Raw genomic sequence first — 21,557 nt, 5'->3', positions numbered from 1 at the left:
CCCGCCCTCAGGAGGTTCCGGTCTGCGGGCCCCTAATTCACCTGCCCACCGGAGGCCAGAGGACCTGGAGGGCGCAGGGTTGAAGGCCGCCATCCGCTTCTCACCGTGCTCCCTGCCGGAACTGTATGTAATATTCTTGAAATGCAAAGATTATAGACATGTAGAACACATCCGTAATTGCCTGGTATTAAAGAAGAGGTGGGGTGGGTGGAAAGAAGGTACAGAATATAGAAGACAATTTGAGGGATCCTTGTGATCCCTCAATACAAGAAGTGTTCTGTGTTGACTGAATAAATGTCAACCATGCTGCTGCTAAGTCACTTCAGTCGTGTCCGACTCTGTGCGACCCCATAGACGGCAGCCTACCAGGCTCCCCCGTCCCTGGGATTCTCCAGGCGAGAACACTGGAGTGCGTTGCCCTTTCCTTCTCCAATGCATGAAAGTGAAAAGTGAAAGTGAAGTCGCTCAGTCGTTGTCCGACCCTCAGCGATCCCATGGACTCCAGCCTTCTAGGCTCCTCCGTCCATGGGATTCTCCAGGCAAGAGTACTGGAGTGGGGTGCCATTGCCTTCTCTGAATATCAGCCATACGGCAATTTAAAAATTGGTGGAGAAAGGATGAATATTCCATACGTGGGGTTCAAATATGATTATTAATATCCAAAGGGAAAATATTGGAAAATTTCAATCCATTAAACAATAAATTCCAGGTAGATTAAAATCTGCTTATGAAAAGCGAATCTTGAAAACATTTAGAAGAAGAATATATAGAATATCTGTATGATCTCTGGGTGAGCTTTGTGTCCTTAACTAAGACACAGAGGGCATAAGTTACAAAGGAAAATATTTATAAATTCAAGCAGACTAAGAAAACACCTTTGTATCATAAAAATATATACTATAGGGACTTTGGTGGTCCAGTGGTTAAGACACTGCACTTCTGCTGCAGGGGGATGGGTTTGATCCTTGGTGAGGGAACTAGGATCCTGCATGCATGCCCTGTGTTGTGGCCAAAAAAAGACAAAAGAAAGAAAAGCATAGAGTGGAAGAAAATCTTGATAATGAATATAACCAGTAAGGAATTAGTGTATGAGATATTGAAATACAATAAAACAAAAGCCACCTAGAAGAATGGGAAAAGGATATGAACAGGAAATTCTCAGAAGGGGAACTTGCATAGTCTAAAACATGAAAATATTAACCTCACTAACAACAAAAATGCAAAAACTACAAAGTGAGATATTCCATATTCTTCAGACTGGGAAACTTTTCAGTTTAAAAATGCCAAGTATTGGCCTTGATATGTAAAAACAAGAATTTTCTGCACTGCTAATGGGAATGAAAATTGGTATTCCCACTTTAAAGGACAGTGTGTCATTATCTGGTACTAGTGAAGCTGTAAATGCCCACAATGGAACAGTCCCACTAGAGTATGTATCCTAAGAAACTAGTGCAAATGTACACTTTGTTGTTGCTCAGTCACTCAGTTGTATCCGACTCGTTGTGACTCTTTGGACTGTAGCCTGCCAGGCTCCTCTGTCCGTGGGATTTCCCAGGCAAGAGTACTGGACTGGGTTTCCATTTCCTTTGGGGATCTTCCTGACCCAGGGATAGAACCCATGTCTCCTGTATTGCAGGTGTATTCTTTACTGCTGAGCCACCAGGGAAGCCTGCAAATGTAGTACCCTAGGTGACAGTATAAGAGGGGTCATTGCAGAACCAACATAAACCTTTATAGACTTTTAAGAAAATCAATCAATAAATAAAAAGGATTGATGAATTTGAGCTATATTTATAAATTAGATTACAGTCATAAAAATGGATGGGTTAGAATTGCATCTATCAACATGGATATTTTCAGAAACATAGTGTTCAGACAAATCAAGCTGTGGAAGGTTATGTAAACTATGATGCCATTTACTTGGTTACTTCTCACCAAGGGGTGGGAGGCAGGGGAATTGGATTGAGGAGGTTTGGCAGGGGGCTTCCACCAAATTTGTAATGACACGTTTCTTAAATCTGAAGAAAAGTTTTAAGAAATGATGAAGCTTACTGTTGTAGACATGAGTTTGCATCCTTCTGAAATTTTTTTGGACCTAAAATATTTCACAAATAATTGTAGAGACCCCAAAACAGTTCTATCCTAAATATTGCTATTGTATTTCAAGTCACCATTCTTGAATTAGTTTTTTTTTTTTTTTTTTTTAGGACTTATGCAGTATTTTTTAGTCTGTTTATGTACACATCTTAACCTATATTTTAAATTTTACATTTGGTCCTGAGATTCTCCAAATTTTTTCTTGCTCCCTGAAGAGTCGGACACTGAGCGACTGAACTGAACTGAACTAAGCTCATCCAATTTGAATACATATTTGAAAGTAGGGAAGATTCTTTACCAAATATAAGAAAAAAAAAGTTAAATGAGAGTGTAGTGTGTTCTGGGATGTTTACAGGAAGACAAGTGTGTGATGAGGGGATCTATGTTCTCAGCTTAGCTCCTGATACAAGGCCAGGCCTGTGATATACTCACTCTTTCCGTGACTCTGATAAAAAAAAAAGGGGCAGTAACATTATTTCTTTCCATAAAAATGAAATTAGATTATTTCAGAGGAAAGGCAGCAGGGTCATGAATAATTCTGTCATTCCTGCTCCGCACCTTTTAGGCAGCCCCAAACCTTATGTACCCACTCCCATATTGAGATGTTTCACTGTAATTTTGGAAGTATGCTGAGATTATTAAGAAAGAAATCTACTTCCCCTGGAAAGCTTATCAGGTCTCCTTATCCTTGAACAGCCTTAGAGACTCATTAAATCTTCATAAATATTGAGCTTTTGTGGTCAACTTTTCTTGGAAGAGGTATGCAGAGGTGGTTACATAAAAACCAACAGAAAGCTATCCCAAAGTTTTAGAAAGCATTTCAGTGCCTTCTCTTTTTGTCAGTGTCCTTTAAATTCATGATTTAGGAAAGGACATGAGCGTGGCTATTTTGCTTATGTATTTCTTTGTGGATAAAGTTATTTCAGAATTTGATTACATTTAAATACACATAGTTCTTTTGCACTGTGGACCATATGCCAGCCAGAATGTCTCTTTTGCTTGCAGAAATTTGCAATTTGATATTCTAGTCAAGTGCCAACCATGGGAAAGACAGGTTTAAGTTAACTACTGTTTTAAAAAATTAATATATTTCTATTCTTCAAAACACATGCTTGTTAGTTTTTAAGACACTAGTATTTGAGTCAATATATCAGCAAATGAATGCAATAAATTATAGTGCTATAAACTCCAGGGAAATTTTATTAATGTTTTTACTGTATCCTCATGTGGAATCAACATATGTTTTTTATATATTCATAAAATTTATGGCTTCAAAAATCTTCAGTTTCAGGGTGTTATGAATGTTGTAATGGATAGAAAATACATAATTGTGAAATGATGTTCTTGAATTTTTATATACTCCTGATAACCATTAGCTCTTACAAATAATAATTAGAATGAAATTAAAAACTTGGAAGTCATATTTCTGCAGCTCAGCTGCTTTGAGCCAAAAGAATTATTTCCAGAATAAGCTGGCAGGTTCCTGCTTGGGGAATTAGAACTTCAGTGTCCTTAGCTTTAAAATAACTTGGATTTTACTTTATTCCTCTTCATAAAGTAGCCATTCATTTTCACGCTAAATTGTAACCAAAGCATGCCACATCGATAGAGGCCAGTCAGTGTGGGTTCACTGTGTGTTCAGTTGGACAAAGTGAAGTAGGATGTGAAAAATGTCCACCAGATGCTTGAGTTTAAAAACCTTTACTACTGACTTATTATGGGAACCAAGAGATAACCTTCCTGTATCCTTATATCCACATCCTAGTACATGATAGGTTCACCATAAAAAGTCACTGGAGAAGGAATGTGTCTAAAATGGTACTTTATATTTTGAGAATTCATGAAATAAAATGCTCTTTTTTCATATCACTTTGCTGCAGTTGTAGTGGGATTTTTAGTAGAGATACACTTACATTTTAGGTTTAGATTTTCAGGCCCAACATTCAAGATTCCAGTTAGTGCCTCACAATTAGGATATAGCAGATGGCATTGGGGTATAGACCCGAACCATATGGTCATAACCAGTAGTTATGAGATATAACCATAGCTGCCACCAGCAAATAAGTGCTTTCCTTTCAGTGTTAAGTTTTTCAAATTTAGTTTTGTTTTTCATTTAAATCACTAAAATGAAACAATTACTAAAAATGCATCTGAAAAATTATTTCTGAAGTTCTAATACACTTAAAAAAAAAATGTCACTCTTTGTAAGTTTCCACAGTTTTTCTGTTCCCGTATTAAAATCATTTCAAATACAATCTTAAACCATGGTTTATAATTTCCCTCCCTAATTTTGAAATTAGAATTAAAAGCATTCTTGGGTTATAAGTCAGCATGATACAAGAAGATTTTGGTTATCACTTTACAAATAGTTGTGAAAAGAAGAGAAGCGAAAAGCAAAGGAGAAAAGGAAAGATATACCCATTTGAATGCAGAATTCCAAAGAATAGCAAGGAGAGATAAGAAAGCCTTCCTCAGCCATCAATGCAAAGAAATAGAGGAAAACAACAGAATGGGAAAGAGTAGATCTAGATCTCTTCAAGAAAATTAGAGATACCAAGGGAACATTTCATGCAAAGATGGGCACAATAAAAGACAGAAATGGTATGGACTTAACACAAGCAGAAGATATTAAGAGGTGGCAAGAATACACAGAAGAACTACACAAAAAAGATCTTCATGACCCAGATAATCATGATGGTGTGATCACTCACCTAGAGCCAGACATTCTTGAATGCAAAGTCAAGTGGGCCTTAGGAAGCATGACTACGAAAAAAGCTAGTGGAGGTGATGGAATTCTAGTTGAGCTGTTTCAAATCCTAAAAGATGATACTGTGAAAGTGCTACACTCAATATGCCAGCAAATTTGGAAAACTCAGCAGTGGCCACAGGACTGGAAAAGGTCAGTTTTCATTCCAATCCCAAAGAAAGGCAATACCAAAAAATGCTCAAACTGCTGCACAATTGCACTCATCTCACATGCTAGTAAAGTAATACTCAAAATTCTCCAAGCCAGGCTTCAGGAATACATGAACCATGAACTTCCAGATGTTCAAGCTGGTTTTAGAAAAGGCAGAGGAACCAGAGATCAAATTGCTAACATCTACTGGATCATTGAAAAAGCAAGAGAGTTCCAGAAGAACATCTTTTTCTGCTTTATTGACTATACCAAAGCCTTTGACTGTGTGGATCACAAGAAACTGATCTAAATAAACTGTGAGTGTATGGAAAATTCTGAAAGAGATGGGCATACCAGACCACCTGACCTGCCTCTTGAGAAACCTGTATGCAGGTCAGGAAGCAACAGTTAGAACTGGACATGGAACAACAGACTGGTTTCAAATAGGAAAAGGAGTACGTCAAAGCTGTATATTGTCATCCTGCTTATTTAACTTATATGCAGAGTACATCGTGAGAAATGCTGGGCTGGATGAAGCACAAGCTGGAATCAAGATTGCCAGAAGAAATATCAATAACCTCAGATATGCAGATGACACCACCCTTATGGCAGAAAGTGAAGAAGAACTAAAGAGCCTCTTGATGAAAGTGAAAGAGGAGAGTGAAATGTTGGCTTAAAGCTCAATGTTCAGAAAACTAAGATCATGGCATCCAGTCCCATCACTTCATGGCAAATAGATGGGGAAACAGTGGAAACAGTGTCAGACTTTATTTTTTGGGGCTCCAAAATCGCTGCAGATGGTGATTGCAGCCATTAAATTAAAAGACGCTTACTCCTTAGAAGGAAAGTTATGACCAACCTAGACAGCATATTAAAAAGCAGAGATAATACTTTGTCAACAAAAGTCCATCTAGTCAAGGCTATGGTTTTTCCAGTAGTCACATGTGGATGTGAGAGCTGGACTACAAAGAAAGCTGAGCGCTGAAGAATTAATGCTTTTGAGCTGTGGTGTTGGAGAAGACTCTTGAGAGTCCCTTGGACTGCAAGGAGATCCAACCAGTCCATCCTTTAGGAGATCAGTCCTGGGTGTTCATTGGAAGGACTGATGTTGAAACTGAAACTCCAATACTTTGGCCACCTGATGTGAAGAGCTGACTCATTTGAAAAGAGCCTGATGTTGGGAAAGATTGAAGGCAGGAGGAGAAGGGGACGACAGAGGATGAGATTTAGATGACATCACTGACTCAATGGACATGAGTTTGGGTAGACTCTGGGAGTTGGTGATGGACAGGGAGGCCTGGCGTGCTGCAGTTCATGGGGTTGTAAAGAGTCAGGCACAACTGAGTGACTGAACTGAACTCCCTAATCTGTTAGCTCTTTCCTCAGTTGGGGCCTTTCCAAAAAAACGAGTAGTTCAAATTACCCTTTCACTTTTTTCTATAATTTAGTTTCTCCCTTTATCCACACATAATAAACACAATGAAATGAGTCATGTAAGTAGATGACCTTGTCCACTGGCCTGTCTGTTGTTTCCCAGAAGAATGGAGCTGTATCCTTTTGACCAAGAAAGAGAGTTCTCCACCCTCATAAATTTTCCCTGCCAGACCCCTACTTTGGTGCTTCTGGAATGTTTAAAATTTAATGTATCCTGGTTGGGAGTTTAATAAATTTTAATTTATACCTTTGATGAGTCACAAAGATGGAAATATACAGTGTTAGAAAATACTAAGACTGGATCAACCTATTGTGATAATATAGAAAGACGTTCTCAGTGAACAGTCAAGAGAACTATATACCTGGATTCTTGTTTATAGGTCCCATGTATAGCTTATTATTAAACTCATCACATCAATTTAGAGCTGTATCTTTACTTTTTAGCTCAATAACAATTTGCATTCATTTCTGTATCACCAGTACTCAGCCCTATGCCTAATACATATATTGTACTCAAATAGTTTTGATTAAATGAATGAATTCACCTCCCAGAATATTGGAAATAAAAATAAAAATAAACAAATGGGACCTAATTAACCTTAAAAGCTTCTGCACATCAAAGGAAACTATTAGCAAGGTGAAAAGACAGCCTTCAGAATGGGAGAAAATAATAGCAAATGAAGCAACCGACAAACAACTAATCTCAAAGATATATAAGCAACTCCTACAGCTCAACTCCAGAAAAATAAATGACCCAATCAAAAAATGGGCCAAAGATCTAAATAGACATTTCTCCAAAGAAGACATACAGATGGCTAACAAACACATGAAAAGATGCTCAACATCACTCATTATCAGAGAAATGCAAATCAAAACCACTATGAGGTACCATTTCACACCAGTCAGAATGGCTGCGATCCAAAAGTCTACAAATAATAAATGCTGGAGAGGGTGTGGAGAAAAGGGAACCCTCTTACACTGTTGGTGGGAATGCAAACTAGTACAGCCACTATGGAGAACAGTGTGGAGATTCCTTAAAAAACTGGAAATAGAACTGCCTTATGATCCAGCAATCCCACTGCTGGGCATACACACTGAGGAAACCAGAAGGGAAAGAGACACGTGTACCCCAATGTTCATCGCAGCACTGTTTATAATAGCCAGGACATGGAAGCAACCTAGATGTCCATCAGCAGATGAATGGATAAGAAAGCTGTGGTACATATACACAATGGAGTATTACTCAGCCATTAAAAAGAATACATTTGAATCAGTTCTAATGAGGTGGATGAAACTGGAACCTATTATACAGAGTGAAGTAAGCCAGAAGGAAAAACACCAATACAGTATACTAACGCATATATATGGAATTTAGAAAGATGGTAACGATAACCCTGTATACGAGACAGCAAAAGAGACACTGATGTATAGAGCAGTCTTATGGACTCTGTGGGAGAGGGAGAGGGTGGGAAGATTTGGGAAAAAAATAAAATAAAAATAAAAATGACTGGGACAATTAGAAGTAGATAATAAAAGAACTTAAGTCTTAAAAAAAAAAATAAAAAATAAATGAATGAATGTATAACTGATAAAATATAACCTAATTCATTGTTTGAAAATTGGAACAGACATTATAACTCTTAAGAGTGCCACTCAGCAAAAGGCTGAGTTAGTTTGATTTGTTGCCTCCATATACTTCAGTTCAGTTCAGTTCAGTCTCTCAGTTGTGTCCGACTCTTTGTGACCCCATGAACCACAGCACACCAGGCCTTCCTGTCCATCACCAACTCCCAGAGTCTACCCAAACTCATGTCTGTTGAGTCAGTGATGCCATCTAACCATCTCACCCTCTGCCGTCCCCTTCTCCTCCTGCGATCAATCTTTCCCAACATCAGGCTCTTTTCAAATGAGTCAGCTCTTCACATCAGGTGGCCAAAATACTGGAGTTTCAGCTTCAACATCAGTCCTTCCAATGACCACCCAGGACTGATCTCCTAAAGGATGGACTGGTTGGATCTCCTTGCAGTCCAAGGGACTCTCAAGAGTCTTCTCCAACACCACAGTTCAAAAGCATCAATTCTTCAGCGCTCAGCTTTCTTTATAGTCCAGCTCTCACATTCACACGTGACTACTGGAAAAACCATAGCCTTGACTAGACAGATCTTTGTTGATAAAGTAATGTCTCTGCTTTTTAATATGCTGTCTAAGTTGGTCATAACTTTTCTTTCAAGGAGTAAGTGTCTTTTAATTTAATGGCTGCAATCACCATCTGCAGTGATTTTGGAGCCCCCAAAATAAAATCAGCCACTGTTTCCACTGTTTCCCCATCTATTTGCCATAAAGTGATGGGACTGGATGCCATGATCTTAGTTTTCTGAATGTTGAGCTTTAAGCAGACTTTTTACTCTCCTCTTTCACTTTCATCAAGAGGCTCTTTAGTTCTTCTTCACTTTCTGCCATAAGGGTGGTGTCATCTGCATATCTGAGGTTATTGATCTTTCTTCTGGCAATCTTGATTCCAACTTGTGCTTCATCTAGCCCAGCATTTCTCATGATGTACTCTGCATATAAGTTAAATAAGCAGGGTGACAATAAACAGCCTTGATGTACTCCTTTCCCAATTTGAACCCAGTCTGTTGTTCCATGTCCAGTTCTAGCTGTTGCTTCCTGACCTGCATACAGGTTTCTCAAGAGGCAGGTCAGGTGGTCTGGTATTCCCATCTCTTTCAGAATTTTCCACAGTTTCTTGTGATCCACACAGTCAAAGGCTTTGGCATAGTCAGTAAAGCAGAAATAGATGTTTTTCTGGAACTCTCTTGCTTTTTTGATGATCCAGCAGATGTTGGCAATTTGATCTCTGGTTCCTCTGCCTTTTCTAAAACCAGCATACACCTCTGGGACAACTGAATCTTATCATTATTGAATTCTGCTCTTTTGACCTTAGCTTGGTAATTCTCAACCAGTATGAGGTCTGTAACTCTAATGCTATGGGTTTAGTTTTATAACGTTTGTCTTCAAAATGTGTAAGGGAATGTACACATGTATACATTTTTAAATATAATAAATTAAGACCAAAAAAAAAATAGAGGTAGCCAAATGAAAATTGGGTACCTGGTCTGTATTTCAGTTCAGAAATGTAACTATCATTTAGGTAATGCTTTTGGAGGCAGCTGTAGTGCTCTTCATTTCACTCCAAAATGTCTTTCTCCTGTATGTTTTCTAACTCCCATTAGGGATTGCATCTTCCAGAAAACAGATACGAAGAGACTAGGATACAAGCTGCAGTTGAAACAGAAAGTAAGGTGAGGATGGTTTGAGATGTAGATGGAGAAGGGTGAGTTTATAAAGGATTGCAAAGAAAGAAAAAGTGTATCAGAGTTGTTCCCTGGTGACCTTGTGGTTAGGATTCCAGTCTTTCATGTTCACTGCTGTGGCCCAGGTTCAATCCCTGCTCGGGGAACTGAGATCCCACAAGCTGCACAGCACTTAAGAATTACAAATATTCTTGGAACAAGAGAGTAATCAAAATTATATTCTGAGAATAATATACAACACTGAAAATAAAGACCTTGAATATTCCAGTCAAAAAGGCCAAACATTTTTAGTCAAAATAGATGAAAATAAACACATGACTATTAATAGTAGGTCCATCTAGTCAAGGCTGTGGTTTTTCCAGTGGTCATGTATGGATGTGAGAGTTGGACTGTGAAGAAGGCTGAGCACTGAAGAATTGATGCTTTTGAACTGTGGTGTTGGAGAAGACTCTTGAGAGTCCCTTGGACTGCAAGGAGATCCAACCAGTCCATTCTAAAGGAGATCAGCCCTGGGTGTTCTTTGGAAGGAATGATGCTAAAGCTGAAACTCCAGTACTTTGGCCACCTCATGCGAAGAGTTGACTCATTGGAAAAGACTCTGATGCTGGGAGGGATAGGGGGCAGGAGGAGAAGGGGACGACAGAGGATGAGATGGCTGGATGGCATCACTGACTCGATGGATGTGAGTCTGAGTCAACTCTGGGAGTTGGTGATGGACAGGGAGGCCTGGCGTGCTGCGATTCATGGGGTCGCAAAGAGTCGGACATGACTGAGCGACTGAACTGAACTGAACTGAATGTAGTTTTTGCTTAAAATGCTAATGAAACAAAACACTATATGCTTCCACAAAAAAATAAAATACATGTACAATAGAATAAAACTCAGACTTGTCTTCTGCAAGTCTAAATGTCAAAGGTCAATAAAGCATGTCTACAGTTTTAAGGGGAAAGGATCATGAAAAAAGTAATAGATCTTGCAGCATTACCTTTCCTTTGTGAAATACAAAGTTCAGTAATGTGAGAGACATTTACCCTTCTTGAAGAAACAACCAAGTCAAATAATACTTAGCCAACAAGAGTTAAAAATACATGCATGAAAGAGTCATAAGATGAAACAACTGGTATTTGTTACCCATTTCTAGATATGTATCCTAAATTTGAACAAAAATGGAAGCATAAAAATATTTAACAGAAAATTATTATATAAAATAAGGAGACTCAGCAATCTTGCTTATGAGTATTTACCCAAGAGAACTGAAGTTGTGTTCACACAAAACTTGTGTGTGAATGTTTACAGCATTTGTGTTTATAATTGCTAAAAGCTGGAAACAACTCAAATATCCAGCTGGTGAATAGGTAAATTGTGTGATACACACAATGGAATACTGTTCAGCAGTTAAGGAGTGAAGTACGGGTACACACATCAACATGGATGGATATAGTCAAAAGACTATATACTGTGTGCTTCCATTAACAGGATAAGGTAAAGTTAATGGGGGCAGAAAACAAGTCAGTGGCTGCCAGGAGCTGAGGGTGAAGAGAAGTTGGCTACAGGGGGGCAACCTGAGGGCATTTATGGGATGAAGGATCTGTTCCACATGTTGATTGTGGCAGTGCTTACACAACTGTATGGATCTGTTAAATCTCATGGAATTGTGAACCCTCCCCAAAAGTGAATTTTACTATACATAAATTTTATTTTATTTATTTATTTTTTTCTTCTTTATCCATTTATTTGTCAATGAACATTTAGGTTGCTTCCATGTCTTGGCTATTTTGGGAAAAACAAGAGACGGCGCAAGTGCCTACAAAAGTTAATGTGTGTGTGTGTTGTGTGTGTGTTAGTTGCTCAGTCATGCCTGACTCTCTGTGATCTCATGTACTGTAGCCCGCCAGGGTCCTCTGTCCATGGGATTCTCCATGGACAAGAATACTTGCGTGAGTTGCCGTTTCCTACTCCAAGGGATCTTCCCCACCCAGGGATGGAACCCGGGTCTCCTACATTGCAGGCAGCTTCTTTACTGTCTGAGCCATCAGGGAAGCCCAGTGTCTGTACAACAGTGTGAATATACTTACAGTCTTGCATAGTATATTTAAAATTGGTTAGGATTGTAAATTTAATGTGATGTATATTTTACCACAATTTTAAAAAATTCAAATGCAAAACTACAAGACAAGTAATGTATTTATAATGGTTTACTATGTAGTCATTAAACAATTTTTCCAGGGAATTATTAATAAAATAGGAATATGGTTATAATATTAAATTAAACTGAATACACAGTTGAATTGGCTATAAATGAATCTGTAAATAAATTATGGCAGAAACACTGGAAGATGAAATGCTAAAATATTAAGGGTAAAGGTCTTGATGATGGGATTTTTTTAATGATATATTTTCCTCCTTTATACTTCTTGGCACATTATTAGTTTTCACTTATTCTTTTTATAGTTGATAAAAATAGAATCATCAGAAAGAGTATGCAGTGAGTTATATATTGCTGACATAGACTGGTTCGGCCATTTCATATAGGCTCATATTTAAATCACATCAGCAAAGAAAAAAAAAACCCATCTCTTTGGATTCAATTTGTAGCAGTTCTATTCTTCCCAGATTATTCTAAAACAAATGACATAGTGACAGTTGACTTTTAATTCAAGATTGTGAGTTAAGCCTGTGTTTAGCATTTCTGGCTCCATATTTGCCATTGAATGGACCAAGGAAACATAGAGGGTAAACACATAATTCCATGGAAAAGTTGGAAAAGTTTACAGGTGAGCTATCTTAAGGAGTTAATGTATATAGAAAATATAGAGCAGCAAGCCCTACACTGAGGAGAGGACCTGCCAGATGGAATTCCAGACGTCCAGAAGGAAAGTCTGCCTGAAAGATGAGTGCAGGGTCCCAGAGCAAGTGGCTGGAAGGGGGAGGGGGAGTGGGTGTGATGGTCATCCTGGATTCTCAAACCTATATGTATATGGGGATATGACTTCAGACCCTACAGTATCGGTAGTCTAAAAAGTTGCCCCAATACTATTTTGTAGTGTTTGTTTAGTAAGACCAGTGGCTGAAGTAAAATATAAGCATTGCCACAAGCTAATTCCTGGCACAGACAGTTGTATTTCTTTAGACTATTTTAACAGTTAATGTGAATGTAGTAACATATGAAAATATGATTAAATATACCTGTTCAATGCATTAGGAAATTTTTTGTTTTTTAGGAATTATGCTTTTAAAAATTTTTTGCTTTTTAAACTTTATTGAGGTATAGTTGATTTACAATGTAACTTCTGCCCTTCAGCATGGTGACTCAGTTATGCATATTTAATTCTTTTTTATATTCTTTTCCATATGGTTTATCATAGATATTGAATATAATTCCCTGTGCTGTATAGTCTGACCTTGTTCTTTATCCATCCTATATATACTAGTTCACATCTGCTAATCCCAAGCTCCCAGTCGACTCTTCCCAACTGCCCTACCTTGGCAAACATTAAGTCCATTCTCCTTGTCTGTGAGTCAGTTTCTATTTCATAGATATGTTCATTTGTGTCGTATTTTAGATTTCACATATATGTGAGATGGTTGTTTTGATTAGAGAGGGAGGTTATAGAGGGCCCAGTTAACTTGGCGACCTCAGCAAGTACAGAAGAGAAATTCATCCACAGAGGGGTGCTACACAAAATGCTTCTGCCAGTACCTTTCCTTTCCTTTTCATAGGGGAAAAAAAACATATATGCACACATTATACACATACACACACACTATACACAATACTATAATACTATTAATTTCAGTGGTTATACGAACCCTAGGGTTAAAACTGTGCGTAAGTAATACTATTACATGAATTCAGCTAAAGAATTCACTATTGTGACAGTTCTATGAGACTTTTTGGCCTCCTGATTCCTAAAAGTTATTTCTTAGAATTTAAACTTTGAATCTTTGAGTCAGTGTTCATGAATAAAAGTTTTACAAGTGCCTTGGTTTTCCTTTGTTTTTCCCCCTGCTTGCAACTTCCATGAAGTCCATATTTTCTTTTCTCCTGCAGGAATTGCGAAGGGCAGAATATTCGATACAAGACATGCAGCAATCATGTAAGTTTGTCATAAAAATATATAATCCCATAAAATATGTTCATGTCTTAAGTAATAATATTATGTATTGTAAAGCTAATGGCCTCTTGGTACTCCTTGTGGAAAATTTGAATATTTGTTTAATTGATGACAGGTTTTGTGTATCTCATACCTTCCATTTATACTACCTGTTTTAGGTCACTTTATGGTCTTATTTGGTAAGCATTTAATAATTTCTGATTTCATAGAAACAATACATAATACTTATAAATGCCTTCCAAGTTCAAAGTGCTCTATGTGTGGGATTTCACCTAACCCTCACAACCATCTCTGAGATGCTGGCATATGAGGTGTGGTTAGTTTTTTCAAATGAGGAGCCTAGGGTTGAGGGAGGTGAAATTGTTTTCCAGAGACCATGTGGGAAGAGTACAGACTTGAACTTCTCTAGTGCTGTTTCTCATGCTCCAAAACACCTGTCCTGCCCCCTGCAAAATGTAATAAGGAGTACTGAAGGTCATGACTCAAGAAAATCACACCTGGGAAGGGTTTATAAACCTTACTCTCATCCTACAGTGATCAAAATGAACAAAAAATAAAATTCCAACACAAATGTGCAATGCAAAATAAATGTCAGAAAACACAAATCCTATTTTATACCCAAATTGAAATGACAGGAGTTCAAAGGAAATTCTGAAACCCTGGAGATCTAAATCCGTTTATTCTAAATATTTCACTTACTGGGGAACTGTCCTCTCTCCTCATCCTCTGTCCTGGGCCAGTGTGAGACTGCAGTCCTGAGTAAGCATTTCTGTTCTACTGACTAGAACTTCTCTTCCATGGGCAGCTCTGGACTTGGGGAGTGGAAAACACACAGTGTTAGCAAGACCTTTTGTCTGTGGAACGCAAGCCATGTTTTCAGTCTGTTTTAATAAGTGACGAAGCAGAAATGTTTCTCTCTCAAACATGGGTGGGAAAAATACTTATTTATTGGGCAGAGGATGAGATGGTTGGACAGCATCGCTGACTCAATGGACATGAGTTTAAGCAAACTCCAGGAGATATTGAAGGACAGAGGAGACTGGTGTGCTACAGTCCATGGGGTCGCAGAGAGTGAGACATGACTTAGCAACTGAATGACAGCAACAAATTTTTAGGGCACTCAAAATACAATGACACCCAGCCCTCAGGTAGATATATTTGTGTCCACTATGTCCTAAAAGGGATTTTGGGAGACAAAGCAAATAGGTTTCGTGTGTCCTTAAGACAAACTGAGCTTGGAGAATCGAGCAACACACGTGTGCTTAGGTACACAATTAAGTGAGCTGGAATCCAGGAGGGGATGAAGGAGGGAGATAAGTTGACCTGAGCATAGACACAGGCTGGAATTTACATATAAGCAGAGTCTAGCATGTGGATGCATGAGCAGCCTGGGGGACTTACACACACGACTTTTAGATCTGCCTTTTGCCTGGGTACATTATATTTTTTAATTGCTGCTGTAATGCATTACAACACACTTGCTTACAGCAACACAAATTTATCTTATTGGGCTAAAATTAATATGTGTTGGCAGGTCTGCATTCCTTCTGGAGTCTCCAGGGAAGGATCTATTTTCTTTGTCTTTTCCAACTTCTAGAGGCTGCCCTCATTCCTTGGCTTGTGGACCCCTTTTCCATCTTCAAAGCCAGCAACACTACATCTCTCTGTCCATTTTTATGTAGTCACATTGGCCTTTGATGACAACTGAACAAGTTTCACATACCCAGATAATCTAGGATAATCTCCCCACCTCAGGGTCCTTAACCGTAGTCAAAGGATGCTTTGGGCAAAGCCCCTTTTGCCATATAAGGTAGCCTAATCACAGGTCCTAGGGATTATGTTTTGACCATCTTTGGGGAAGGTGCATTATTCTGATGAACACCATGGAACAGCTTGTCTTCTCAGACAAAGTGGTATGGCAAATTCCTTGCAGTCATTTCAGAATAAATTTCACAACAGTACTGTCAAGCAGTACTCTCTGAAGCTATCTGGGGGATTCATTTTAAATGCCCAGATCAAGATATTTCATTCTGAGATTTCATTCTAGGGTGTGTGTGTGTGAGAGACACAAGAGATAAAGGTGATAAAGGTCTAGGATTATTGGGCCATACAACATAGAGATAAAACGTAATCTCTAATATTGGTGCATATTGGTTGCAATGGTCAAACTCAAACTTTGGTTTGAGTGAAGGTCTGATGCCTTTGAGGCTCTGAGGGTCTTGAGAGTACCTTGGTCTCTAACTGATGCCCCCCCTCAGAGGAATCTGCAGAAATCTTCACCACCTCTAGGCTGGTTAAGAAGGAGATGCTTAGGAGGTGGGAGCTAGTGGAGAGGACAGCCATGTAAATGTCACCCTCTTCTGTTTCTTAGAGTTGGAGTCCTACGAGGGTTGTTAGAGAGATTTAATTAGAATAGGACAGTAATTTCTGCATTTGCCATTACAAATGCAGAGTTTCCAACAACATTCTTTATAGGGAAGAAGGGCACCCTGTGGCAGATCTCTCATATCAGTAGTATTCAGGGTACCCCTCCCTCTCCATGTGCCAATCTGCAGCCATGATACTCAAGCCCTGCTGCAGACCACATGGATAAAGGCAGCCCTAGCTGCAGGGTTGATGATCTGTAGAAGATCTGCTCCTTTTCAGAAGTGATTATAGAAACCTTGCAAGGGTGTCCAATGCCGTAAGTCTATGTGCATACATGCATGCTGAGTCGATTCAGTCATGTCCAACTCTTTTCTGACCCCTTGGACTGTAGCCCGCCAGGCTCCTCTGTCCATGGGATTCTCCAGGCAAGAATACTGGAGTGGGTTACCATGCCCTCCTCCAGGGGATCTTCCTGACCCAGGGATCGAACCTGTGTCTCTCATGTCTCCTGCTTGGGCAGGTGGGTTCTTTACCACTAGAACCACCTTGGGAAGCCCCATAAGTGGATTTAACCAGAATGAACTCAGGGTACGAATATGGTCACATCTTGGTTTCTTTTTTACATGTAATTACTTGAGATGCTTCCTGTTTCATTAATTAGGAATTTAGAATAACCTTTTTGAAATCTCCAAGGAGTCCAGAGAGCAGGAGTGGAGACTGTTCTGCAGCCCTCATCAAGTGGAAGGAGAACTGAGTTATGAGTCCTGCTGTTGCTTCTCAGTGCTTCCAATGTCCTCACTGAAATAGGCCACACTAGTTCAATAGTCAGTGGCTCCCCTGTCCATGGGGATGGGGCATGTCGCCCACTCCTCTGAAGGAAGCTGCCTTCAGTGATTCCCAGGTCAGGCACTCTTTTATAAGGGAAACTTGCTTCGTGATCCAAAGATGCCTGCACCTACAGTGCTGGGGACCTGAGAGCCCTATGTGATGGGACTGCAAGACCTCCCATTCCATCCAAGGGATGTCGCTTAGTGGCCACGGAGGGGAGTGTGCTGTATTGAGAAGCAGAAGCCACTGCCGGTGAGCCCTGGAGACCTGACATTCAGTCCTGTTCCCAAGGTTGCTAATACTTTTCTGTTCCTGGTTATTTGAAGGCTCAGGCTCTCAGCTTTAGGACCATGTAATTTTTCACTTGTGTATCAGCTTTCTAACTCCTAACCAAAATCAATAATAACAGCAACAACAATGGCTCAGACTCATTAAGTACTACTAAAAATCCTAGGCATTGTTCTGAGTGCCTTTTCATGAATATGTAAATTTAATTCTCATACTCCCTACACAGTTGAAAGTGATTAGGGGAGATGAGACTTTGGGCTGGAAGGCCTGTGAGGTGAAGGGAACAGGGCATACCTGTGTGCAGTCCTATGGCTTCAGGTAATGGCTGTCCTCAGACATGATCCTCCGATCAGCACTCAGCATGGACTCTTGCAGCCAGGGCTGGGCCACTGAGGCCTTAGGGAAGAATTATCCTTATCAGGGGTATATGGAGAAGTGGAGAAGTTCCAAGAGCAGTCGTGCATGTCAGCAAGGAGGCCTTACACCTGAATTCACTCACTCATATGTTTTTATACCAGGCTTTATGGGATTAAAGGTAAAGCTAGAAGAGAGCAAAGGGAACATATTTTTTAAAATGAGTTTATCATCATTTGGAAAGAGTGTTTTTGTAGCCTAAACACATTTTTATACGAACACAGACTGAGGTGTGCATAATTCTGCACAGTGGGTTCCCTGGGCTCCCTGACAATTTTCCAGAAGAGGTAACATTTGATGTACCCCTGAAAGATTCTTTATACTCAGGATCCTATATTCATTTTTTCTAATTTCTGATTTCTAATTTTTCTAATTTCTAATTTCTGACAGTTTTTTCTTAGAGCTGTTTTTTTTTCCCCCCATTGTTCCTGCTTTAGGCAAGGACCTCTTCCTCTCATATCTGTCTCCAGAACTCCAGCCCATCTTGCTATCATCCTGGCCCTCCTAAAATGCCATGTATTGTGTCCCTTTTCTGTGTCACTCCCCACTGTAGGTCTTTATTGCTTTCAATTCCCCTCACTTGCATTTCAGGCTCTCCAGCAGTTGGTGAGATTTATATCTTATTCACCCTGGCTGGACAAGGCTGTGCCTCATGGATATTGAACTTATTTCTACTGTTTGCCTTTTGCTTATGTTGTCTCTCGTATCTTGTCCTATACACATCATATCACCCTTTAGGTCCTTTCTGAACTGTTACTTCTTCATGATGCATCATTTGCTTATTCTAGCTGATAATGGTCACCTATGGTAATTTATTTTTATGCTGGGAAATTTGGCATTTGCTATGTAAGAGGATCATGAAATTTAGCTCATACTATAATATGGATAGGAAGATAAGACAAAATGTTCATATTTGCTTATACAAAAATTGTATTTCTCCTGAGTCCCTACTCATTGGTTATCTAGGGGAATATATCTAATCCAAATTAAAGTTTGGTCCAATCTCATTATATAAATCATCTCTTAGGAAATGGTCTCTCTCGCATAAAAAGGGAGACCCCTGTCTTTAGAATGGTCCTTGAATGGGTGCTGTTTGTTTTCTGCTGTATCTCATTCCCTCTCCACCTCCCTCTCCATCTTCCCTTCCCCCCATCTTTTCCCCTCCTTATCTTCCTCTTCATCTCTCTCCTCCTCCTTCTCCTTTTCCATTTCTGTGCCTCCCAGGCTGGCTACTCCTTCCTGACTGAGTCAAGTCTTCCTGATTAGGATCTATTCTCTCCTTATCAGATTGATTCTTTCCTAATCAACTCTGTTTATTCAATTTTAAATTTAATTTTTGGATAACAATTTTATTTCTTTCATTGCAAAATCCTGCTATAAGTCTACAAACAGCAATAGATAACCTACTGTTTCAATGAATTCCATGTACATAGATTCTACATCATCAATAAGATAACAAGCTAACTAGGTAGCTTATGGATGATATTTTTCTTTTGTGTTCCTCACAGCATGTCACCTGGGCAAAACCCATAAATATATTTAATAAATAAGTGTTGTCTTGAACTTAACTGATGTGAAAAAACACTTCTCAGGGAAAGGGAAGCAGAAGGATGTTTGGCATCCAAGCTTCCTAAACATCAACTAAACTTTAGACACAAGGATCCCTAGATTGTCTCGAGCCATGGCATGGGACCCAGCTGAAACAGACTAGACAGGCTTAGTGTTGACACTGGAAGAGCACCATGTGAATGAAAGCATTAATATAAGTAGTCACTGTCCCCCAGAATGACTAGAAAGCAGTATCATGGAATGGAATGCTCATTACTTTGGGCCTCAGTCTTGGCTCTGTCATATTCTAGTTGTCTGTCTTTGGGTTAGCAACTGAAGACCTTCTGGATCTGTTTCCTCCCTTTATGAAAACGAGGCTAATGATAATCCTGACCTACCCCACGTGAAGTGTGGTTATGACGAGAGAATGTCAGTGATATTTCCTGGTAAACAAGAAAACACTGTCCAGATATATGGCTGTCTTAATCAGGGGTCATCATTTGTAAGGAATAGAAGCCCAGTAAGATTAGCCTGGAGAAGGCAATGGCACCCCACTCCAGTACTCTTGCCTGGAAAATCCCATGGACGGAGGAGCCTGGTAGGCTGCAGTCCATGGGGTCGCTAGGAGTCGGATACGACTGAGTGACTTCACTTTCACTTTTACTTTCATGCACTGGAGAAGGAAATGGCAACCCACTCCAGTGTTCTCGCCTGGAGAATCCCAGGGACGGGGGAGCCTGGTGGGCTGCCATCTCTGGGGTCGCACAGAGTCAGACACGACTGAAGCGACTTAGCAGCAGCAGCCAGCAGCAAGATTGGCTTAAAGAAATGGAATTCACTGAATGGGTGGGTGGATGTTTAGTGGAATTTAGGCATAAGCACATCTCGAGGACCCAGGAATCAGAAAGTGAAGCCCGGGTTACTTACTCCTTCAATTGAAACCCATGGTTTGTGATCTGACCTTCTTTCATGTCTAATTATTTCTTCCTTGCTGTGGGAAGTGGCTCACTTTCCTTCAACATGCATCACATAAAAAAATGACTAGCCTAGCCCAGACTAACGTGAGTTCTCAGCTTCAACTTTTCTGTTGCAATTCCAAATTCCTGGGAAAGGTTGACCCGGCATGAACTAGTTGTTTGCCTCTGACAGTCAGCCTTGGCAAAGGAGACTGGGTCACACAGACCAACCTGGCCACCCCTTCAGCAAGGGCTCAGCTTCGGCTAGCTTCCTAGCTGTTTTCAGTTAATTAGTTGATTTTGTAAAGCTTCATTGGTCTGGGGGTTTAAGACATTCAAGAGTCAGCTAGCACTTGCAGTTCCTGGAGCACGTTTAGAATGGTAAGTGGGTATGATGCCGGGGAAGTTATTTTTACCTTGCTCTCTTAAATTCTCTGGTTTGGATTTCAAAGAGTCAGATATAGAGAAAATAGGCCATGGTTGAGGAAAGAGGAGTTGAGATAATTTTATTACTGATGATCTTCTCTATGGCTAGATGGAAGACAAAGCCTTTATTCCAAGAGAAAAATGTCATCTGGTCTTAATCTTCTTCAACTTGATTTTTTCATATGTGTGACCTTGGTTAAGGGTTAATCTTGCTAGAACAAAGAAAAATGTGGACACAATATAAGATTTTAGATTAATTCACGACAAAGTAATACAAGTAATTCCAGGGGAAAGTTTATTAATTATATTTTATGTATTCCCTACCTATATTCAAAAAAGGCTTCCCTGATAGCTCAGTTGGTAAAGAATCTGCCTACAATGCAGGAGACCCTGGTTCGATCCCTGGGTTGGGAAGATCCGCTGGAGGAGGAAAAAGCTACCCAATCCAGTATTCTGGCCTGGAGAATTCCATGGACAGTACTATATTCAAAGGATTTGAGGCATTTTATAAAGGTCTAAAGCATAAACACAGTAAAATATAAAAATCAAGTAGTGAAAAGAGGATAAATAGAAGAAATTATATTTTAAAATTCTGGCTGATAATCTGTTAATAACTATTTGCAGAAAAATAAAGTTAGAGTTCTACCTTACCCCATAGATCAAAATAAATTCCAAATGCAATAAAGAGTTAAGCATAGTTGCTAAACTATAAAAGAACTAGAAAAATACATTTAAGTGTTTATCTTTTTTCATGGCAGGGTGGGAAAAGCATATCTCATTAGTAAAGAAAGAAACCTTGAAAGGAAATATGAATATGACTACATAAAAATTCAAAACTTCTTGACTTCACAAAGCACCAGAAACAAAATTAAAT

The 21,557-nt window shown here is 39.4% G+C and overlaps 1 protein-coding gene across 6 annotated transcripts in view; it reads left to right on the top strand.

The window, feature by feature from the left end:
• Positions 1-21,557, top strand: part of ADAMTSL3 (ADAMTS like 3) — a 381,778-nt gene that overhangs the window by 140,149 nt on the left and 220,072 nt on the right. For all 6 annotated transcript variants that reach the window (XR_003507318.1, XM_027520883.1, XM_027520878.1 and 3 more), the window contains exon 5: positions 13,793-13,838. Coding sequence is in view for 5 of the 6 variants with exons in the window: in XM_027520883.1 (XP_027376684.1) it covers positions 13,793-13,838 (46 nt within the window). In the remaining variant the exon portion in view is untranslated. The remainder of the gene's footprint in view (positions 1-13,792; positions 13,839-21,557) is intronic.

The sequence above is a fragment of the Bos indicus x Bos taurus genome, chromosome 21 (genome assembly GCF_003369695.1).
Source record: "Bos indicus x Bos taurus breed Angus x Brahman F1 hybrid chromosome 21, Bos_hybrid_MaternalHap_v2.0, whole genome shotgun sequence".
Lineage (NCBI taxonomy): Eukaryota > Metazoa > Chordata > Mammalia > Artiodactyla > Bovidae > Bos > Bos indicus x Bos taurus.
The sequence above is the reverse complement of the archived record's forward strand: the minus strand, read 5'-3'. Positions and strand labels throughout refer to the sequence as shown.